Here is a 19,162-nt window from a genome sequence, read left to right as displayed (position 1 = left end):
ACAAATGATTTCTCACTTCACTTCCTATACATCATATTGTCATACATCTATGTAACATCCATTTCCATCTATAGCATAATCTGGCACATTACAATGACTAAAACTCCTCCATTTGCATGTGAAACTTTTTGTTATTTTCATGTGGCATACATACTTTGAACAATTTTATGGAAGTGTTGTTAACAAGCAAGCTTTGGCACAAAACATGGATGCCCCAAATCAGCATTTTGCCATGCTGCAATAACTGGATGCAAATTCAACAATTTTGCATCATTATGATCAATAGAGAGTTGGATCAATAGAGAATTAAAAAAAATCATGTGAGCCTTGGGCGACCGCAGAAGGTCGAGGATAGCGGAGCTCCCAATGGACGGAATGCTTGGACCCGGATGGTGCTCGAGTTGGAGGAGCTTGGAAGGACGATGATCACACATTGGCGTGGAAGATACCATGATGGACGATGGGGTGGAGGAGATAAGACGGGCAAGGGCGAAGACATGCCTGGGAAGCCATGACTATATCACTGGACCTAGTATCAACATGCCTCGTGGTTCCTTCTTTACAAAGTACATAAAACCAATAGAGTATATCACTCAAGCTAGCTCAACCCTAAGCATGACTGTTGTTAGCTATGCATTTGCAGACTGAGGCTAGCCTAGAAGTACAAGTTGCCATGCTCAAGAGGCCATGCAAGGAGGAGGGCGGCAAAGTGGAGGCGGGCGGGCGGGCGACATCGACCTAGGTGACATCAGCAACCGTAGCATGAGAGAGAGAGAACAAATAGAGGACCGACTGGACAAGGAGGTCGTCGAGGGAGGAGACAAGAGGAGGCGACATGTGACGACAAGAGCAGTGACATCTAGGACTCTAGCAAAGAAGTTAGATGAGTGGGCAAGAGGAGACAAGCGATGTGAGCGAGATAGAGGGAACCGACGGATACATGTTGGGTGTAACGTCTTTAGTAGGATGTGTCCAATGACATTTTTAGATCGTAATTATAGTATTAAGTTAAACAATAAACATGAATAGAAAAGAAGGACAAGCCCAGTATTTTCCTATGTGGAGGAAAGGGGGTGTGCTAGATAGAACCTGGTCCCATTGAGTTATCTTCCTTGTTTTTGAATGGAACATCGATTGATTTTGAATTTTTCTTTTTTTTTGCTTCTTTATTTTCTTTTCACCCCTCGCATTTTTATTATTTGTACTTAATCATTTTCCTTTCTTATTTTACCTATAATATATTTTTTCTTTCATTCATATGGTCATCGACTCGTTTTCCTTTTCTTTAATTTACCGTGCCCAGAAAAATATTGTTGTGTTTTACAACTTGTATAGAGCACTAGAGTTTGCTTTTATCACCAAAAGAATTTGCTTTATCCTCAGCACATTACTTTTATGAAAATATACATACAAGCAATAAAAGAGACGAGCATTTATGTTTATATTATATCTTTCCAGAATATTTCACCATTAAACAATATCTTTTACCCATTTATTGTTTTCTGGCACCGTTTGGTCTAACTCTCCCACCCCTAAGTGTGTTGGCTCTATTCTAGGGTTAGTTGTTGCATTCTTATCACTCCTTGATTTCTTCTCCACCTATCTCTCAATCCCTCCAAATTGGCGCGGATTTGCTTCCAATTTTTGGTAGCCAAGATCGCTATCAGCCCACCCACGTCAGCCAAGTGTGATCGCCTTCAGATAGACCCATCCGTCCCTCCAATACCAGGGCCTCTCGCTGCTGTGGTGAAGGGGACGACAATTGCTGCCCTGCAAGTAGGCGTAAGGGGACAACTGCTTTCGTCGCTGTGCTTCACCTCTGCTCCCCATTTGCCGACACGACCGTGAGTCACCGTACTCCTTGCTCAACACCACCTCTGACATCGCTTCACCGTTGACCGAAAACACGCGCTATGGTCGATCCCCGTCCTAAAGCACACAACACCGGCCCTCCCGTGGCATTTCGACACCACCTTTTATGAAGCCACCGACATTCTCCTCTGCGCGGGAGGTACGGACCTCATGCTGCTGCTTTCTTAAAAAATCGGTGCCAAGTGCGTTGGGGAGAAAATTAGAGATAATATAGTGAATCAAATACAAGAACGGATACGTGTAAACCTTGACACCGCCACGTATATACGGCGTATAAAAAAGGAAAAGAGAACGTCGCACGCCCGTGGTGCCCGTTTCCGTTTCCTAAATTGCAGCCTATTTCCAACCTTTTTTTTTTTGCAGCCCTATTCCCTCGACCGAGCCTCCCTCCCGAGCGAACCACCAGAGTCCTCACCGAGCGCGACAGCTAGGGTTCCTGGCCGGCCCTCCGCCGCGGCGCGACCAGCCGGCCGAAGCCTCCGCCGCCCCGCCGCCCGTACAGGATCCCTCCGTCGAGCAACCCTCCCACCACCAGCAGCGCCTCCCTACCGGGACCCGCCGCTCCCGCCCGGCAACGCCGCCGCCCGGGGCCACGCCGGGGACCGGTCCGTAGGCAGGTAGCCACCCCTCCTTCGTCCTCCCCCCCTCTACCCTCATCCCCCCTCCCTCCTTCCTCCTGCATCCACTCTTTGTTCAATTTCTCCCCCTGATTTTTGTATTGGATGAGTACCTGCTTTAGATTTGATAATTGTGAGAATATAACGATGGTTATCTCTTGATGAGTACTCGCCGCATGATTTTCCGAGTGCATGTCCAAGTTCATTCGCATGTGAAAGGATTTTGCCTGATAGATGTTTGTGATAATGCTCCTAGGGGCAAATGCTTACAAATTGTAGTTTTTTTTCCAGATGAGCAACTGTTTTGGTTTAAACATGTTAGCAGTGAAACACGCGATGACTGATGATATATGAGAAGGAAAAAGATTAAGTTGTTTTATCTGCACTGCATTAACCTGAAAAATCAAAGCTTTACAGTAGCATGCAATTTGAGAGAGCAGGAGCTTTGTCTTGGTTATACTGGCTGAAATGGGTTAACACATTACATTAGTACCAGTGGCATGGTTGGCATGATAGATGTCGCAAATATTGTTTATGATTGGGAATATGGTGGTACTGTTACACTGTGTTGTTTTTTATTTTAACAGTCAGACCTGAAATATTACCGTTTAAAGTGACTGTTTCTCCTTTTTCGTGTTAGCTGATTGATCTTCAGGTTGCACCTTCCGTGTTATGCCATGATAGATGTACATCTAACTAATGATTTGATTTGCTGCTCCATATTCATTTTGCACTCACTAGAAGTCTAATTCTATCCCTTTGGAACTTGTAGTTGGAACAGGGCATCGACGTTGTCAATTGGAGGGGCTTGGAGCTGCTTTGGCATCTACAGTAGAGCAAATTAGAAGGTAATCTGCTGTTCCTAGCTTCTTATACATATATTTTTTTGTGAACTAAAAAAATAGTAAAATGTATTCCCGTATTGGCGCTTTTCCAAAGCGAATTTACGTATCCATATCAGCCCGATGCTGATACACGTATCCGTAACAGTGCATTTTAGTATGTCTGTTTGCTTAAAGAAAAGGCTGATTATTCAAGTATAATGTGATAGCTGATTAGAACATTCTACCGTGTCCAAGTTCCACATTGTAATTTTGTAGGCTCGGTAATATTTTGTACATCACTCATATGCGTTTGTGTGCTTGCTTCAAACTAACATCAGGTAACTCTGAGCCATACTTGCATGTAAAAGTTGAAATTCTTGTGCAAACAATAACTGGATTATTAATGAAGTTATCAAAAATTTAGATCCCCCCTCCCCCCTCCTCTCGATAAACACAGCTTGCATGTAGCACTGCTCGATTCCCTAAACAGTATCATCTTTTCAACAATAAATAGAAACATCGTAAAGACATGCAAATGGTAAAGTGGTACTGTATATTACAACTGAAGTTTTATGCTGTATACTTCTAAAATGAAATGTATAGTGGAACTATTTGGATATACTCCTTTCAACCTTGGTCAAAATGGTTATATGTTGCCACACATCATTGTGCATGCATCTACGGTTGTGAAGAGCTATTCCTCATACGGGACTTTTGTGCAGTGGGGTAACATGTACCACAAACTGGTCGTTCCCCAGTTCTGTAAACTGCAGTTAACCGATGTCACCTCACTAGAAAATTTGTTTTCTAGTTCAACCTAAAATCTATTCATTTTCTCCATGTCTCATGATCTGCAGCTTGCTTCCGTTCTCTGAATTACTTTTAACTGTTAGTGTCTTTATATGTGTGCTTTTTACTCTGCAATATATATTCTCCACCATTACTATTGAGGAAGTATAATTTTCTGCACCTTTCATGTCCATTCAACATTGGACTTCTCTACTTGTGTTTTACATCTTTGGCTGTTTGTTTCTTAAGCTCGTCCAGAACTCAATTCCTCTTCACCAACATTATTTTTTAATTATGCTTTATTGCTTCCAACTTCAGGTTATGTTTGCAGACATAGATTTTAGAAAGCACCAACCTTCTGGTAATGCAACCTCTACTAGTATGGTGCCCCTGGATGTTCCAAGTCAGGCACCTGAGAAGATTAATTCTCTGAATCAAGTGATTTCAGCAGATGTACCATGCGAGGCTCCTGTTGATTTTGATTCGAGAGAACTTTACTTTCTCATTGCGCACTTCTTATCACATGGTCCATTAAAGCGGACTGCTGGAGAACTTTGCAGTGAACTCCAGGAGCATCATCTGCTTCCTAGAAGATATCATGCTTGGTATTCGCGTGGTGGTTTCCATAGTGGCGAAGAAAATGATGACGGTGTATCACTCCCTTTGGATTACCTCAAGTTAGTTGAGAGGTAGAAAATGCATCACTCTATTTTTTTGGTCAGCTTGCATCTATTATTATTCATTATTATCCTTGTACTAAACATTTTTGAAAGGGATGAACTTAGTAGATTCTGCAAGTAATGAAGAACTGGAGATGCTTCCGTGTTGTTTGAATTCTTTAGGAAAGGACTGGAAAATAGTTTAATACATATCCAGTATATAATGGTGATATATCCATTTTGTTTTCTCTTGTGGAGCACAAGTTTCCTCCAGCTTTTTTTGAACTTATTAACAATGATTCTCAGTCAGTATTTTTGTGCGACTAATCTAGAACTGATGAAACACATGATTCTGAATTGTAATTATTGTTTGGTAAAGGCCAGCCATATAATAATTAGAATAAAACAGATTATTACCAGAACAATTAACTTCTTATCTGCCTTTTTTTCTTTCTTAATGATCACATGCAATTGAGGTTTTTGCATACTAAGGTCTATGTTTCTTATTTTGCAGATATCCCCACATTGGTAAAGACCACTTGGTAAAGCTTTTAAAGCAACTGATGGTTAGTTCCTGCCACCCAGAGAGCTTGATTGGAGCTGTGTCTCCAAATGCTGCTGATGTTCCAACCCTTCTTGGCTCCAACTCATTTTCCCTTCTTGCATGTATGTACATTATGTTCTTCTAGGCTTTAAAGTTGTACCCCCCCCCCCCCCAAAAAAAATTTAATTGTGCTATTTATGTTTGTTGCAACTTAGTGAGTTTCGAAGTTTCGATAGGTCGTTTTATGTTCAGTAAAATTTTGTGCTGTTACTTCTGTACTGATGCAATTTTGGATCCTTTCAGCTAATAGGGGCCGGCAAGAAAAGGAAAATCACAGGTTGCCGACGTATCTCCGTTGGCCACATATACAGGCTGATCAAGTTCATGGTTTAAGTTTAAGAGAGATTGGTGGCTTCACTAAGAATCATCGAGCTCCTTCTGTCCGTGCATCATGCTATGCCATTGCGAAGCCATCTACCCTTGTTGAAAAGATGCAAATTATAAAGAAATTGAGGGGACATCAAAACGCTGTGTATTGTGGTCAGTTGAATTTCCTCGTTTACTGAATTTAATCATGTTCAAGTAAATTATTTTAATACTGGCAAAACTTCTTTGCACACCACTTGGACAACATTTACTGAAACACAACCATTTTTTGGCTCAGGGACACTGAATACACTCTGGCCATTACAGCAATAGTTTTTCGAATAGCCAATTTTCCCTCATAAACTTACTGAGCCTACCTGTGTTGGTGCCATGTCGCATGCCACACAGACATACTGTACACGAGTCCTCTAGTTGTATCTATGGTAGAGGGCACTCAAAAGTGGGTTAAGATTGATGCCAACTTCCAAGAGCAAGAATGATTTTTTTACCCCTCTTTACAATACCACAATTTTGTGGCGTCTGTGAGCTGAATCATTATTATATGGTGTGTTCAGCAACCGCCATCCAAGTAAATTGTCCAGGGCCTAATTTTCCCTTTAATATTTGGAGTTCTGTTCATATGCCAGTCAATTCTATTAATGCCATCTATACCAGTACATGCTTTGTCCTAACTGAATGCCAAGCCTATTTAATATTATGGGAAGTTCTTACAGTGGATTTATGTTTGAGGGGTTACTCAATAAATGCCCACTTTCTGTTTCTAAAGACCGTATTGTTCTCCATACTATATCACCAACAGAGGCAGCTGCTTCTTCCTTGTCCTAGTAGTTTTGGTCAAATAATTGTAGTTGTCAATCTGTATATTTCCCTTTAAAACGCTGTAATGTTTCTCACACCATTCCTGTTTCCGCAGCTACTTTTGATCGCACAGGGCGTTTTGTTATTACTGGTTCTGATGATCGCCTTGTTAAAATTTGGGCAATGGAAACTGCATTTTGTCTGGCTAGCTGCCGAGGTCATGAAGTAAGTTTGCTTATTGCAATGCAACATTTTAAATATTCACAACCTTTCACTAAATTACACTGTTTCCAAATTAAGGGTGATATTACTGACCTCGCGGTGAGTTCCAATAATGCTGTGGTAGCATCTTCAGCCAATGATTTCGTTATTAGAGTGGTAAGATAAGATTGCTAATTTCTGTACTTCCTAATAAGTCATGACATCGTTCTTTCTTCCATTTATGTTTAATGAATGTGGTCACTAATGCAGTGGCGTATACCTGATGGCATGCCGATCTCAGTGTTGAAGGGGCATACAGGGGTTGTAACTGCTATTGCATTTAGCCCAAGGCCAGGTGCTGCTTTCCAGCTATTGTCGTGAGTGTTTCTTTTTTCTCCTCATTTTCCTGATAGTATAGTTATTTAGTCTTTACAGCTATTTCGTTCATGATTGTACATAGTAGCTGGATGACAACAGCTGTACAGATGGAAAAAAGAACCTGTCAGTATGTCCTGTCTAATCTGCATTAATTTTACTGAAGCAAATGCTTCTTTACATGGAGTTTAAAGCTTGGTTTGTCAAAATGAGAAGAAACGAGTCAATACTGGAAAGCATATTTGATGCATTGCTCATTTTCATTCTACCTACATTCTTACTCAGAGCAACTATAGTTACTAAACTTGCAAGTTATATCACTGCTTCCACCATATAAAAAAGGGCAGTCCGGTGCACGTAGCTCCTGCTTGCGCAGGGTCCGGGGAAGGGTCCGCTCCAGCTTCCACCATATGAATAAAAGAAGGCACGCTGGTGTTCTTTCATGTGCTATGTTGCACATGGTAGACATTGCATTGTGCTGTACTTTTCATATCCTGTTTAATTGCACATACATATTACCAGATGTATGGAAAAGATTTTTTTTATGTTCTTTTGATAACACCTCACCATTGGTCCGCTGTCTGTACATTTACATTTGCTATATATACGGTTCTTCTGGCCTATTTTAAGTTCTTTACTCTCCCTAACTTGGCACATATATTGAGGAACAGATCATCAGATGACGGGACATGCAGGATTTGGGATGCCCGATATTCTCAACAACCTCCACGAATATATACACCAAAACCTCCAGATGCTGCCCCTGGTTAGTTCATTGAAACATGTCTATTGTGTTTGCATGTGTAATGCCTACATTTTATTATTCCAACCGCATGGTGTTGATGTCAGGGAAGAGTGGTGATGCATCTTCCAGTGCTGTTCAAGTTCAACCAATAAATCACCAAATCTTGTGTTGTGCATTTAATGCCAATGGAACTGTGTTTGTTACTGGCAGCTCAGACACTTTTGCAAGGGTGTGTTTTCTTTTATCTATTGCACCTGTGAACTTCTGATTTTACTACCAAAAGGTGAATTGCCCTTTTCATCGCCAGTGTTGATTTCAGGTGTGGAATGCTTGCAAGAGTAGTTCTGAGGAACATGACCAGCCGAATCATGAGATGGATGTATTATCGGGCCATGAAAATGATGTAAACTATGTGCAGTTTAGTGGATGTGTGGTATCTAGATCCTTTTCATCTGAAGGCAGCCACACCACTAAGGAAGAAAATAATCTTAAACTAAGAAATTCATGGTCAGTAATTTTTGTAGTCATGGAATAGTCATTCACTTATTTTTATGTAGTCCTTCAGGTTATTCACCTCCTGTCTTACATGCTCTTACGGGTTTCTGTAGTTTCATTCAGCTGGTTTCTTCTCATGTCCAACTGGTGGTTATTGTTGGCTTCAGCAGTTCTAAATCATCCTATTTTGTCTCCTTTTGCCAGGTTCACACATAATATTGTTACTTGCTCCCGTGATGGCAGTGCAATTATATGGGTTCCACGATCTCGGAGATCGCATGTAAGCAAATGGGACCTAAAACTCTACAGTTTTGTACTTTTACTCCTGATCACCATTGTTCCAGTGCATTGTGTGTATGGCTTATTTGCATCACTGCCCATTCCGGACGCTACTACACTAATATATGTATTACCTCCTGAATGGCGCCCATATATTTTCTGATACATTGTATATTTCCCCATCGTGTCACATATCAAATAACTAGACACTTTATAATAAGACCTGGTATAAAAGCAACTTGCTGCAGCGGCCAGCTTAATAATGTGCCCTATAGTTAATGTAGGTTTTCTGCCTGGTCAGTTGGATTAGCGTGTGTACTGGGAGAAATGTAGCTGGTAGTTGGTGTTATAGTGTTACCTTGTAGCTCCATCCCATTCGATATAATGTTATGCATAACTTGTTCCCTGCACCAAACCAGGGAAAGATTGGACGATGGACACGTGCTTACCATCTCAAGGTCCCTCCACCTCCAATGGCTCCTCAACTAGTTCGTGGTGGTCCACGACAAAGACATCAGCCAACTCCTCGTGGTGTCAATATGATTGTCTGGAGTTTGGATAACCGATTTGTGCTTGCTGCTATCATGGGTATCCTTATTTGACTTTGTATATTTTTCATTATGATCATGCTGATATTTAGCCTTTCTTTATTCCAGTGTTTGCATGTATTGCCATTTGTGGTTCCTAGTATTCCTAGTGTGCGGAAACTGAGTTTTGTTACATAGTTTATATTTTATTGTTCTCATTTGTATCCTTAAAGTATGTCTTACGTTCTGCAGACTGCAGAATTTGTGTTTGGAATGCTTCTGATGGGAGCTTAGTACATTCACTGATTGGCCACAAGGAATCTGTAAGCATGCACCATTCAGTTTATGCATTAAAATTACTTTTGGTTAATGACCTGCATAGCATGTTTACTAGTATTTCATGCATGGTACTTTTGGTCAGTTGGGTGCATATGTGATATGTGTGAATTTTATCGCTTGCAATTCTTAACTGGTACACTATTCATCATCACTTAATGAAAACATAATTAATCGAATCGGTGTGTTCCCTTAGTAAGTACTCCCTCTGTTCCTAAATGTAAGACAAACGTCTTACATTTAGGAACAGAGGGACTATATGCTGGCAAGCGGCATGGATTAAAGATGATAAAGTGTAAATGGAACTGAAAAACTAGGACATTGTGGTTTTAGAGGCGTTAGTTCTTTTTCTGAAGAATACGAAACTACAAATTGCATTATAAATTATTGCCACTTTGCGATTGAAGCATAATTCATTTTTCTTAGTTCTTTTGGTTTTTAGTTTTTTTTATGTGCTAGGGTTTCCATTTAGTAGCTGTAACAATATTGTCCTTAACCCCAACATTGTTTTATTTTATATTTGATCAGCGCATTTCACATCCATTTTGTTGTCCATTTGTGATACTAACTTCTGAACCGTTTGTGCTTTGGCTGCCAAGACTGTTTCACATTAATAACCTTCTCCTTATGATGCTATAATTCTTTGTCCTACGTCATTGTCGACCTTGGTTTTTAAAACGAACATTTTAGGTCTAGAAATGGATTATTTTTGGTTAGCACCATCAAAGTTGCATGACTTCCATGTACATTTCTATTTTTTGCATGGCTTAATGGATCTAGCACCTGCACCTTTGTTTGGTTGCAAGTGCAACGTTGTGATTCCATTCCCTTTCATAATTTATCTACACTTTTTTATTCAACCTCTTTTATTTAAAAGGTTCACAATGAAACGCTCTTATGAATTTCATTATCGACAGACATTTGTTCTTGATGTGCATCCATTCAACCCTCGTATAGCAATGAGTGCTGGGTATGATGGCATGACAATCATCTGGGATGTAAGTTCCTAACGAGATCTCTGTAATCTTAATCACTATTTCAGTCCTCAAAATGTGCTATTTCTTTATCCAGATATGGGAAGGAAAACCTGTACAGATCTATGAAACCGGTCATTTTAAGCTAGTTGATGGCAAGTTCTCTCCGTAAGTGTCACTGTCGATTTTCTTTGTATTCTCAACAAATTGAACCTTTTGTTTTGGCCCTTTTACAAGTATTCATTCTTAACTATTCCTTAATGCATGACCATTCAGCTAGTAATTTATAAAACATAGAGAAGAATGAAGAAAAACACCAGAGAAAAATCAACTGAATTGAGATATTTCTGTGTGGGGTTGGGATGTTAACATAGAAGGAAGCATCATTTCCATGCCAAATTAAAATTTGCACTGTTTATCAATTACCATAGATTGCTGAATTTATTTTATGTGTTGTGTTATCCTGATGTGTCGCTGGATGGACATTTAGGGATGGAACATCACTTATCCTCACCGATGAGATTGGCCAAATATTCTTTATTGGTACAGGGCAGGGTGAGTCCCAGAAGGATGCGAAATATGATCAGGTACACAAACTGTTACTGATCAAGTTATTGGGGAGAATGCCTAGTGCAGGCCAATGTTGGTTGCAATCATGCAAACTGTCATCTCAGTGCTCATGTGAACAGTTGGATGAGGCACAAACAGATTCAATATTTTAATTCAGTTTAATCATTCACAAAATTATTCATCATGTGGCGCTTTAATCCCCTAAACTTAGTCCACCAAAAGCTCATTCAGCAGTTCACACTGATAGTTTGCATGACTGTACCAAGATATGTTTGCATTGGATATGCCCCCTGTTTAGGGAAATATCCCACCTTTTATTCAATCATTGACGCTCATCATTCATGTTTTGCAATAGTTCTTTCTTGGAGACTATCGACCCCTTACTCAAGATACAAATGGAAATGTTATTGATCAGGTTCGTCTGAAGATATGAATCATCTGTTCTTTTCTTTGCGTTAGCTAATTTAGTTGTTTTGTTTCTCTAAAATTTATGATATTTTGTTCAGTTTGTGAAACTAACTCGCATCAGAGTAATCTATCATGTATACAGTTTCCAAGATCTGTTTCTAAAATAGAAATTTTCATTTTGTTATGTTCTGAAGATCAGATAGAAACATTTCATTGGGTGTTGCTTTCAAGAAAACTCCCTAGACTTGTGTTCGTCATAGTATATGTTTAATATTATGTCAGATGATTTGGACTCCTTGCTATTTGTTAGCCTCCTTGTGACTGCCAACTATACTTCTGAAGTGTTGCCATCTCGGTAGCTAAGCAATGTGGATTATAAAAAGGAGCGTGCACTGCTGCTGATTGGCTGAAAGTTTCACTTTGATGGCAATCTTAAAAGCATTCAACATTGAAGTTCTGTTATTGCCTACTACAGTATGTTCTTATAAGTAAAAAGTATCCCGCACCATATCTGATCACCTCACTTGATGTGTTTTCCAGTTAGCTGTAATATTTAATATGTTCCATACATCAATGATCTTGTGGGCTACGGCTCGCATCTCATCAGGAGTCATACAAAGGGTTTGATGTACTGTCTGTAACTGGTCTCTTTTTAGTATTGGTGGTGCTTATCCGGAACAACCAAAAAGCAAACATCACAGTAGTAAGGAATGTTGAAACATGCTAAAACATACTCCCTCCGTCCCAAAATTCTTGTCTTAGATTTGTCTAAATACGGATGTATCAAGTCACGTTTTAGTATTAGATATATCCGTATCTAGACAAATCTAAGACAAGAATTTTGGGACGAGGGAGTATAACTCAAGATTTCAGAAGCTATTGGACACCCATTTGAGCTGGTTTTGAAAAAAAAGGACATTGGTCCCTTGTCATACGTGCCCGTGTGAAACTATATTTTTCTCTGTTCACGAAGTGCATCATGAGCTACCAGGTTTTGTTTACACTGTTTTTCTTAATGTGCCAGGAGACACAGCTCCCACCTTATAGGAGAAATATTCAAGACCTTTTGTGTGACTCGGGTATCTAACTTCTCTACTTTCTATCCTCTGCATAGTATAGTAATTTTACTGGGTTGCACATGCTTATAATTGTTATTTGCTAATTGCAGGTATGATGCCATACCCAGAGCCTTTTCAAAGCATGTACCAGAAACGGCGATTAGGTACCATGGGCATTGAGTGGCGGCCTCCCTCTGTAGATTTTGCTGTTGGCCCCACGTACAATGCAACCACTGGTGAATACCAGATCATCCCAGTCATTGATCCAGATAGGTGGGAGCCACTTCCAGAGATACCGGACTTCTTTGAGCTTGAACCTGAGATTGAAGTTATCTCTGATGATACTGATTCCGAGTACAACGGCATGGATGACAAGTCTAGTGAAGGAGAACAGGAGAATTTGAGTGGTGATTCCTCTGGTGCTTCATACTCAAGTGCAGAGATTGATGGGAATAACCTTAGCGATAGTGCTAATCTTCGCAGATCTAGAAGAAAGAAGAAAAAATCAAAGGTAAGAGGCAACAATCAAAGACCATGCCACCTTCCTTTATGTTGCATTACAACCTTTTGACTTGTTTTCCTTTATTACACCTTCTGCAGGCTGATCTTGTGACTTCATCTGGTCGGCGAGTTAAGAAGAGGAATTTGGATGAGCATGATGCTGCTACTGTGTCAAGGTCACACAGAGCTAGGAAGTCTAAGAATGGTCGCTCTAGTAAAAGGAAAAGATCACCTAAATCTAGGGGATTGCGACCTCAAAGACGCGCTGCTCGCCATGCACTCAGTTTTTTAACAAAGATGGGAGCTTCAACAGATGAGGATGAAGAGGACTCAGAGAGTCTCTCAGACAGTGAATTGAACACGGAAAGCATTGAAGCTGAGCCGTCAGCATGGTATAGCCGGCCAAGACTTGGTAGAGAGAGTAACCAATATGATTCAGAAGATGTTACACAACCTTCTCATTTCACTGAAACTCGGGGGAGTTCTGGAAATAACAGAAAACTGGTCCTGAGGATACCACGCCGTGATTTAAAAGTTGAATTTCCATCAGCTGTATCAGTCATGGGGGGCAGACATGGATCAGTTGAGCCGGAACTAGCTTTTGAGCCTGGAAGTTCCTCTGTTTGCAAGGCTGACCCACCTGCAGATGGAGGTCAAAGCACAACAACCTCTGGTCTACATGATGTTTCTTCTGTTTATAGTAACAGCACAATCAAGTGGGGTGAGGTTAAGCAGCGATCTTCAAAGCGTTGCAAGTTTGGTGACTCTTCCGCTGGAGACATGTGGCCCTCTTCAAATAATGCAGTTTCACAGGATGGTGGCAAATCTGGTGTTCAGAAGACACCTCATGAATATGGTAACGCCATGCAACAAACGGTTGAGCAGACTGTACAAAAGAGTGAACGTGCAATTTGTCTGGATAGCATCCATGAAAATCACGATACTGATGTTTATAGTGAAGATAATTTACTTGGTGAAGAAAGGACAACTAATAACAATAATACTCATGTAGAGGAAGTAAACAACAAAGAATGCAACCAACAGTCCCACAGTACTACTCAGTCTACTATTAAACTGAAGTTAGTCAGGTCAAGAGGCATTCCAGATGCAAAAGGTTCACCGGACAAATCAAAGACTACTGCAGTAGGGAGTGACGTGAACCCTGAGTGTGATAAAGTTCCCATGCAGCATGATGAGGATCCTACCACCAATCAACATATAAGCAGTGACTTCCCTAGTGCGTCTAGAGATTTCCAGGAATGCACAGATAAAAGCACTGGTTTTCATGATTCAAGGAAGTTCCATTCTGAATCTGGGAAGACGATTGCTGTGTACCAAAGGTCAAAGTTAAGTAAGCACAAGAAAAAATTGGATTCAGATTCTGGCAATGGAGATAGTACCTCCGTCTCCAATGATGATGGTGGGTATCAACCTTCAGAGTACAGTCCTGTTGCACCTGGTACTGGTAATTTGCGAAGAAGCACAAGGAGGTCATGTGCATACACTGATGGTGGAGCAAGGAATGCTATCTCTCATGTGAAAAATTCTTCCCATGAAGCATCAACTAGTGGGAGACAAATTGGTGCAGACGTGCATGAGTGGGGTTCACCATCAAAGACTGCTGGTTTAAGGTCTACTAGGAACAGAGTTCCTGATACACATTCATTGGCAGAAAAGCCTCAAGTATCCTCGAATTGTTGGTTGATGTTGTTGGAGCATGAAGATATTTACCGTTATATTCCTCAACATGGCGATGAGGTTATGTACTTGCGACAGGTAATGTTATTTTCTGTTTTATTCTGTGATGGGATGACTTTGGTGCAAATAACTTTTAGCTGCAAAAAAAAAGAAGTTTTCCTGCTTCTCATTTCTACCCACCCCAGCTGAAACGTAACTGGTTGAATTTTTTTGGGGACGGGTGGGTGCATGTATTGTCAATTTAATACAAACAGATGGGCCATTGTGGCTCCGAAAATAGTATCTATGAAGTTATTCTTGTCATACTATTTTGTGATTGCTTTTTTTTTTCAGGGCCATGAAGAATATCTTAAAGGAATGCGATTATCGGATAGTTGCCCATGGAATCGGATCAAAGGCCTTAAAGCTGTAGAGCTTTGCAAAATTCAGGATCTTTGTTATACCACTTATAAAGGGTCTGGTGAAAGCTGCTGTAAATTAACACTTAAATTCATTGACGACACTTCAAGCGGGTTTAACAGAGAGTTTGTAATCACATTGCCTGAGCTGGTTGGCTTCCCTGATTTTCTGGTGGAAAGAACACGGTTTGAAGCTGCTGTTGCGCAGAACTGGACTATCAGAGATAAGTGCAGAATTTGGTGGGCGAATGATGAGGGAGGAGGAAGTTGGTGGGAGGGACGTGTGTTGGCAATAAGACCTAAGTCACCTGATTTTCCTGAGAGTCCATGGGATAAATATGCCATACAGTACAAGAATGATGGTTCAGATCATCTGCATAGCCCCTGGGAGCTCTATGATGCTGATAGCCCATTGGTTCCATGGAAACATCCACATATTGATTCCAGTATTAGGAATAAATTGTTATCAGCAGTGAATAATTTACAGAACAAGTCTCGCAGAAACCAGGTAAAGTCAAACTACTATATTTGTGCACTCTTTGATTACTCTTGTTGTTGTTGACTCTCTATGGTATTTCTTTATGGATTTTCAGGATCACTATGGTGTCCTGAAGTTGGACACTGTTGCAGGAAAATCAGAGTTCATAAACAGGTAACTCGTGAACAAATGCATTCAGTTCTGATGAATTTGCATTTCTTTTAATTTAGCAACACAAGTGAGAATAATGACTAGTGTGAAATAATCATCATTAGGTATAGAATTGATGGAAATTGAAGGATAACAGATTTCTCGTATACATATTATGAAATCACATTATTTTGAACGGGTTAACATAATGCCTATATTTGTGTGATTTTTCCCAACTAAAGGTTTGTGGAACTCTACAACAACAAAGCCTATCGGTCCCAAACAAGTTGGGGTAAGCTAGAGTTGAAACCCATAAGATATCGAAACCAAGTCATGGTTCTGGCACGTGGATAGCTAACTTTCACGCAATCCTGTCCATGGCTAAGTCTTTGGATATTCCAGTCCTTCAAGTCTCTCGTTACGGACTCCTCCCATGTCAAGTTTGGTCTACCCTGACCTCTCTTGACATTACCATCTCACATTAACCGTTCTTATGCACTGACACTTCTGGAGGCCTGTGCTGAACATGTCCAAACCATCTTAAACGATGTTGGACAAGCTTCTCTTCAATCGGCGTCACCCCAACTCTATCATGTATATCATCACTCCGGACGTCGTTCTATCTTGTGTGGAGCACATCCATCTCAACATGCATGTCTCTGCTACACCTAGCTGTTGAACATGTCGCCTTTTAGTTGCCCAACATTCATTGCCATATAACATCGCAGGTCGAATTGTTGTCCTATAGAACCTGCCTTTTAGCTTTTGTGGAACTCCCTTATCACAGATAACGCCAGAAGCTTGGCGCCACTTCTCCATTCAGTTTTGATTTGATGGGTCACATCTTCGCCAATGTCACCATCCTTCTGCAGCATCGAGCCCAAATACTGAAAGGTGTCCTTCTAAGGTACCACCTGCTCGTAAGGCTAACTTCCCTGTTCTCGTACCTAGTAGTACTGAAACCACACCTCATGTACTCAGTCTTAGTTCCACTAAGCCTAAAACTTTTTGATTCTAAAGTCTGTCTCCACAGCTCCAACTTCCTATTAACCCCATCCGACTATCGTCGACTAGCACCACATGGTCCGCAAAGAGCATGCACCATGAGATATCTCCTTGTATATCCCTGGTGACCTCATCCATCACCAAAGCAAAAAGATAAGGGCTCAAAGTTGACCCTTGGTGCAGTCCTATTTTAATTGGAAAGTCATTAGTGTCGCCATCACTTGTTCGAACATTATCGTACATGTCCTTAATGAGAGTAATGTACTTTGTTGGAACTTTGTGTTTCTCTAGGGCCCACCACTTGACATTCCAGGCCCTCTCCAAGTCAATGAACACCACATGCAGGTCCTTTTGCTCCTTGTATCTCTCCATAAGTTGTTGTACCAAGAAAATGGCTTCCATGGTCGACCTTCTAGGCATGAAATTAAACTGATTTTTGGCCACGCTTGTCATCCTTCTTAAGAGGTTCCCAATGACTCCCATAGCTTCATTGTATGACAACAACAACAACAACAAAGCCTTTAGTCCCAAACAAGTTGGGGTAGGCTAGAGTTGAAACCCAAAAGATCTTGCAACCAACTCTAGTTCTGGCACATCTTCCACACACACCTGTCCATGGCTAGTTCTTTGGTGATACTCCAGTCCTTCAGATTTCTCTTTACGAACTCTTCCCACTCTCTTGACATCAGCACGCTTTGGCCATCCGCTATGCACCGGAGCTTCTCGAGGCCTGCGCTGAATATGCCCAAACCATCTCAGACAATGTTGGACAAGCTTCCCATCAATCGGTGCTACCCTAACTCTATCTCGTATATCATCATTCTGGACCCGGTCTTCATTGTATGGACAAGCTTCTCTTCATCTCAGAAGATGTTGGACAAACTTCTCTTCATCTCAGATGATGTTGGACAAACTTCGCTTCATCGAATGACTCATCAGCTTAATTTCACGGTACTTAGTACAACTTTGAACATCCCCTTGTTTTTGAAGATTGGTACTAATATACCCCTTCTCCATTCTTCAGGCATCTTGTTTGACCGAAAAATGAGGTTGAAAAGTTTAGTTTATGGAACACTAAGCGTAGTTTTTTTAATGATTATTTTAGATGTTGCTTTTTAGGAAATGTGCGCAAACACTTCTACAAACTACCTTCTATGGTTGGCATATCTAGTAGCGTGCATAAAACTTAGATTTGCTAATTTCTGTTATCAAAGTAAAATAAATGCCGTTTTGACATGAGAAGATGCTGCCTGTGCTTGTACAAGGCCTCATTTTCCATTTCTATTATGAGGCATAGTTGTTAGAATACAATGGATGTTTCTTTAGACAAAATTTAACCAATGCATACACTTCTTTTTTTATGTCGTGTGTTGCATTAAATTGTTTTGTTATTTACTCTTTTCCATCCATATGCTCGTAGGATGAGTATCTAGAATATTAAAAGGCCCTGTATAAGTATAAATAAATGTTTATTTCAAGGTTTTGATAGTGCCTGTCCTTGCAAAATACTCCCTCCGTCCGAAAATACTTGTCATCAAAATGGACAAAAAGGAATGTATCTAGAACTAAAACACATCTAGATACATCCCCTTTTATTCATTTTGATGACAAGTATTTCCGGTCGGAGGGAGTACTATAGAAGTAGCTTTTTTTCAGACCTGGTGCCTCCTTGCCTGAGCATTGTTGGTTTAGAAAATTATGAGTATATATTGGTGCTTTTTATCGATGAATGATGAAGTAACATCCATCTAAAGATAGATATTTTTGTGTGCAACAATTGTAGGTTTCCTGTCCAGTTTTCCATGGAGGTGATCAGGACAAGACTGCAAAATGGTTACTACAGAACCGTGGAGGCTGTCCAACATGATGCCTCTGTGATGCTTGCCAATGCCGAGTCTTACTTCTCAAAGAGCGCGGACATGACCAAGAAGCTTCTCAGGCTATCCGAGTGGGTCGAAGATAACATCCTATCACTTTAGAAGATGACATCTGAAGCAAGCATAGTTTTGTTAGACGAATGGGCCAAAGTAAAGTAGTTCGCTGGTTGGGAGGAGATAGAGATTCATCTTTACTAACAACTGTCGCCATAGTTCTGAAAGAAAAGCAAAATTAGAAAGAGAAGATGCTAGCGTCGTGAAATCTGTCAGAAAATGCTTTAGCAGATCATTGGATTTGTATAGACTATTGTGCATCATCAGTCAATCAATAAAAACGCAAGGCAAATAATCGGTTGGGTAGAATATTCACAACTTAGCTATTGCTTGTCTTGGGTGCCTCGTTCTTGTACAGGACTAATGCATTTTCTTTACCATTATTACACGCGACTACAAGTGCTCCTTCATCTAGGAACATCTTTAGGATGGCATAGGTGTTGTGGCACTTGCAGGTGCTCCAGATAATTGGCCCAATAATCATTTGTTTGCCGCCACCTCCCTCCCCTTCACTGGCCCTTGGCCGCACATTGCATGGCATCG

At 40.6% G+C, this 19,162-nt stretch overlaps 1 protein-coding gene across 1 annotated transcript; it reads left to right on the top strand.

Moving 5' to 3' along the window:
• Nucleotides 1–2,202: 2,202 nt before the first annotated feature.
• Nucleotides 2,203–18,930, top strand: LOC125506944 (bromodomain and WD repeat-containing protein 3-like). The gene is made up of 24 exons (XM_048671654.1): nucleotides 2,203–2,489; nucleotides 3,262–3,337; nucleotides 4,421–4,791; nucleotides 5,276–5,427; nucleotides 5,609–5,845; nucleotides 6,606–6,715; nucleotides 6,791–6,868; nucleotides 6,962–7,068; nucleotides 7,738–7,832; nucleotides 7,916–8,040; nucleotides 8,131–8,318; nucleotides 8,511–8,586; nucleotides 9,005–9,173; nucleotides 9,365–9,435; nucleotides 10,366–10,446; nucleotides 10,520–10,590; nucleotides 10,913–11,009; nucleotides 11,348–11,407; nucleotides 12,425–12,479; nucleotides 12,569–12,969; nucleotides 13,059–14,735; nucleotides 14,991–15,563; nucleotides 15,649–15,707; nucleotides 18,472–18,930. The coding sequence occupies exons 3-24, from the start codon at nucleotides 4,424–4,426 to the stop codon at nucleotides 18,665–18,667; spliced, it is 5,046 nt and encodes a 1,681-aa protein (XP_048527611.1). The 5' UTR covers nucleotides 2,203–2,489; nucleotides 3,262–3,337; nucleotides 4,421–4,423; the 3' UTR covers nucleotides 18,668–18,930.
• Nucleotides 18,931–19,162: the final 232 nt, after the last annotated feature.

This window comes from Triticum urartu, chromosome 5 (genome assembly GCF_003073215.2).
Source record: "Triticum urartu cultivar G1812 chromosome 5, Tu2.1, whole genome shotgun sequence".
NCBI classification, from domain to species: Eukaryota; Viridiplantae; Streptophyta; class Magnoliopsida; order Poales; family Poaceae; genus Triticum; species Triticum urartu.
This window is presented reverse-complemented; position numbering and strand designations above follow the sequence as displayed.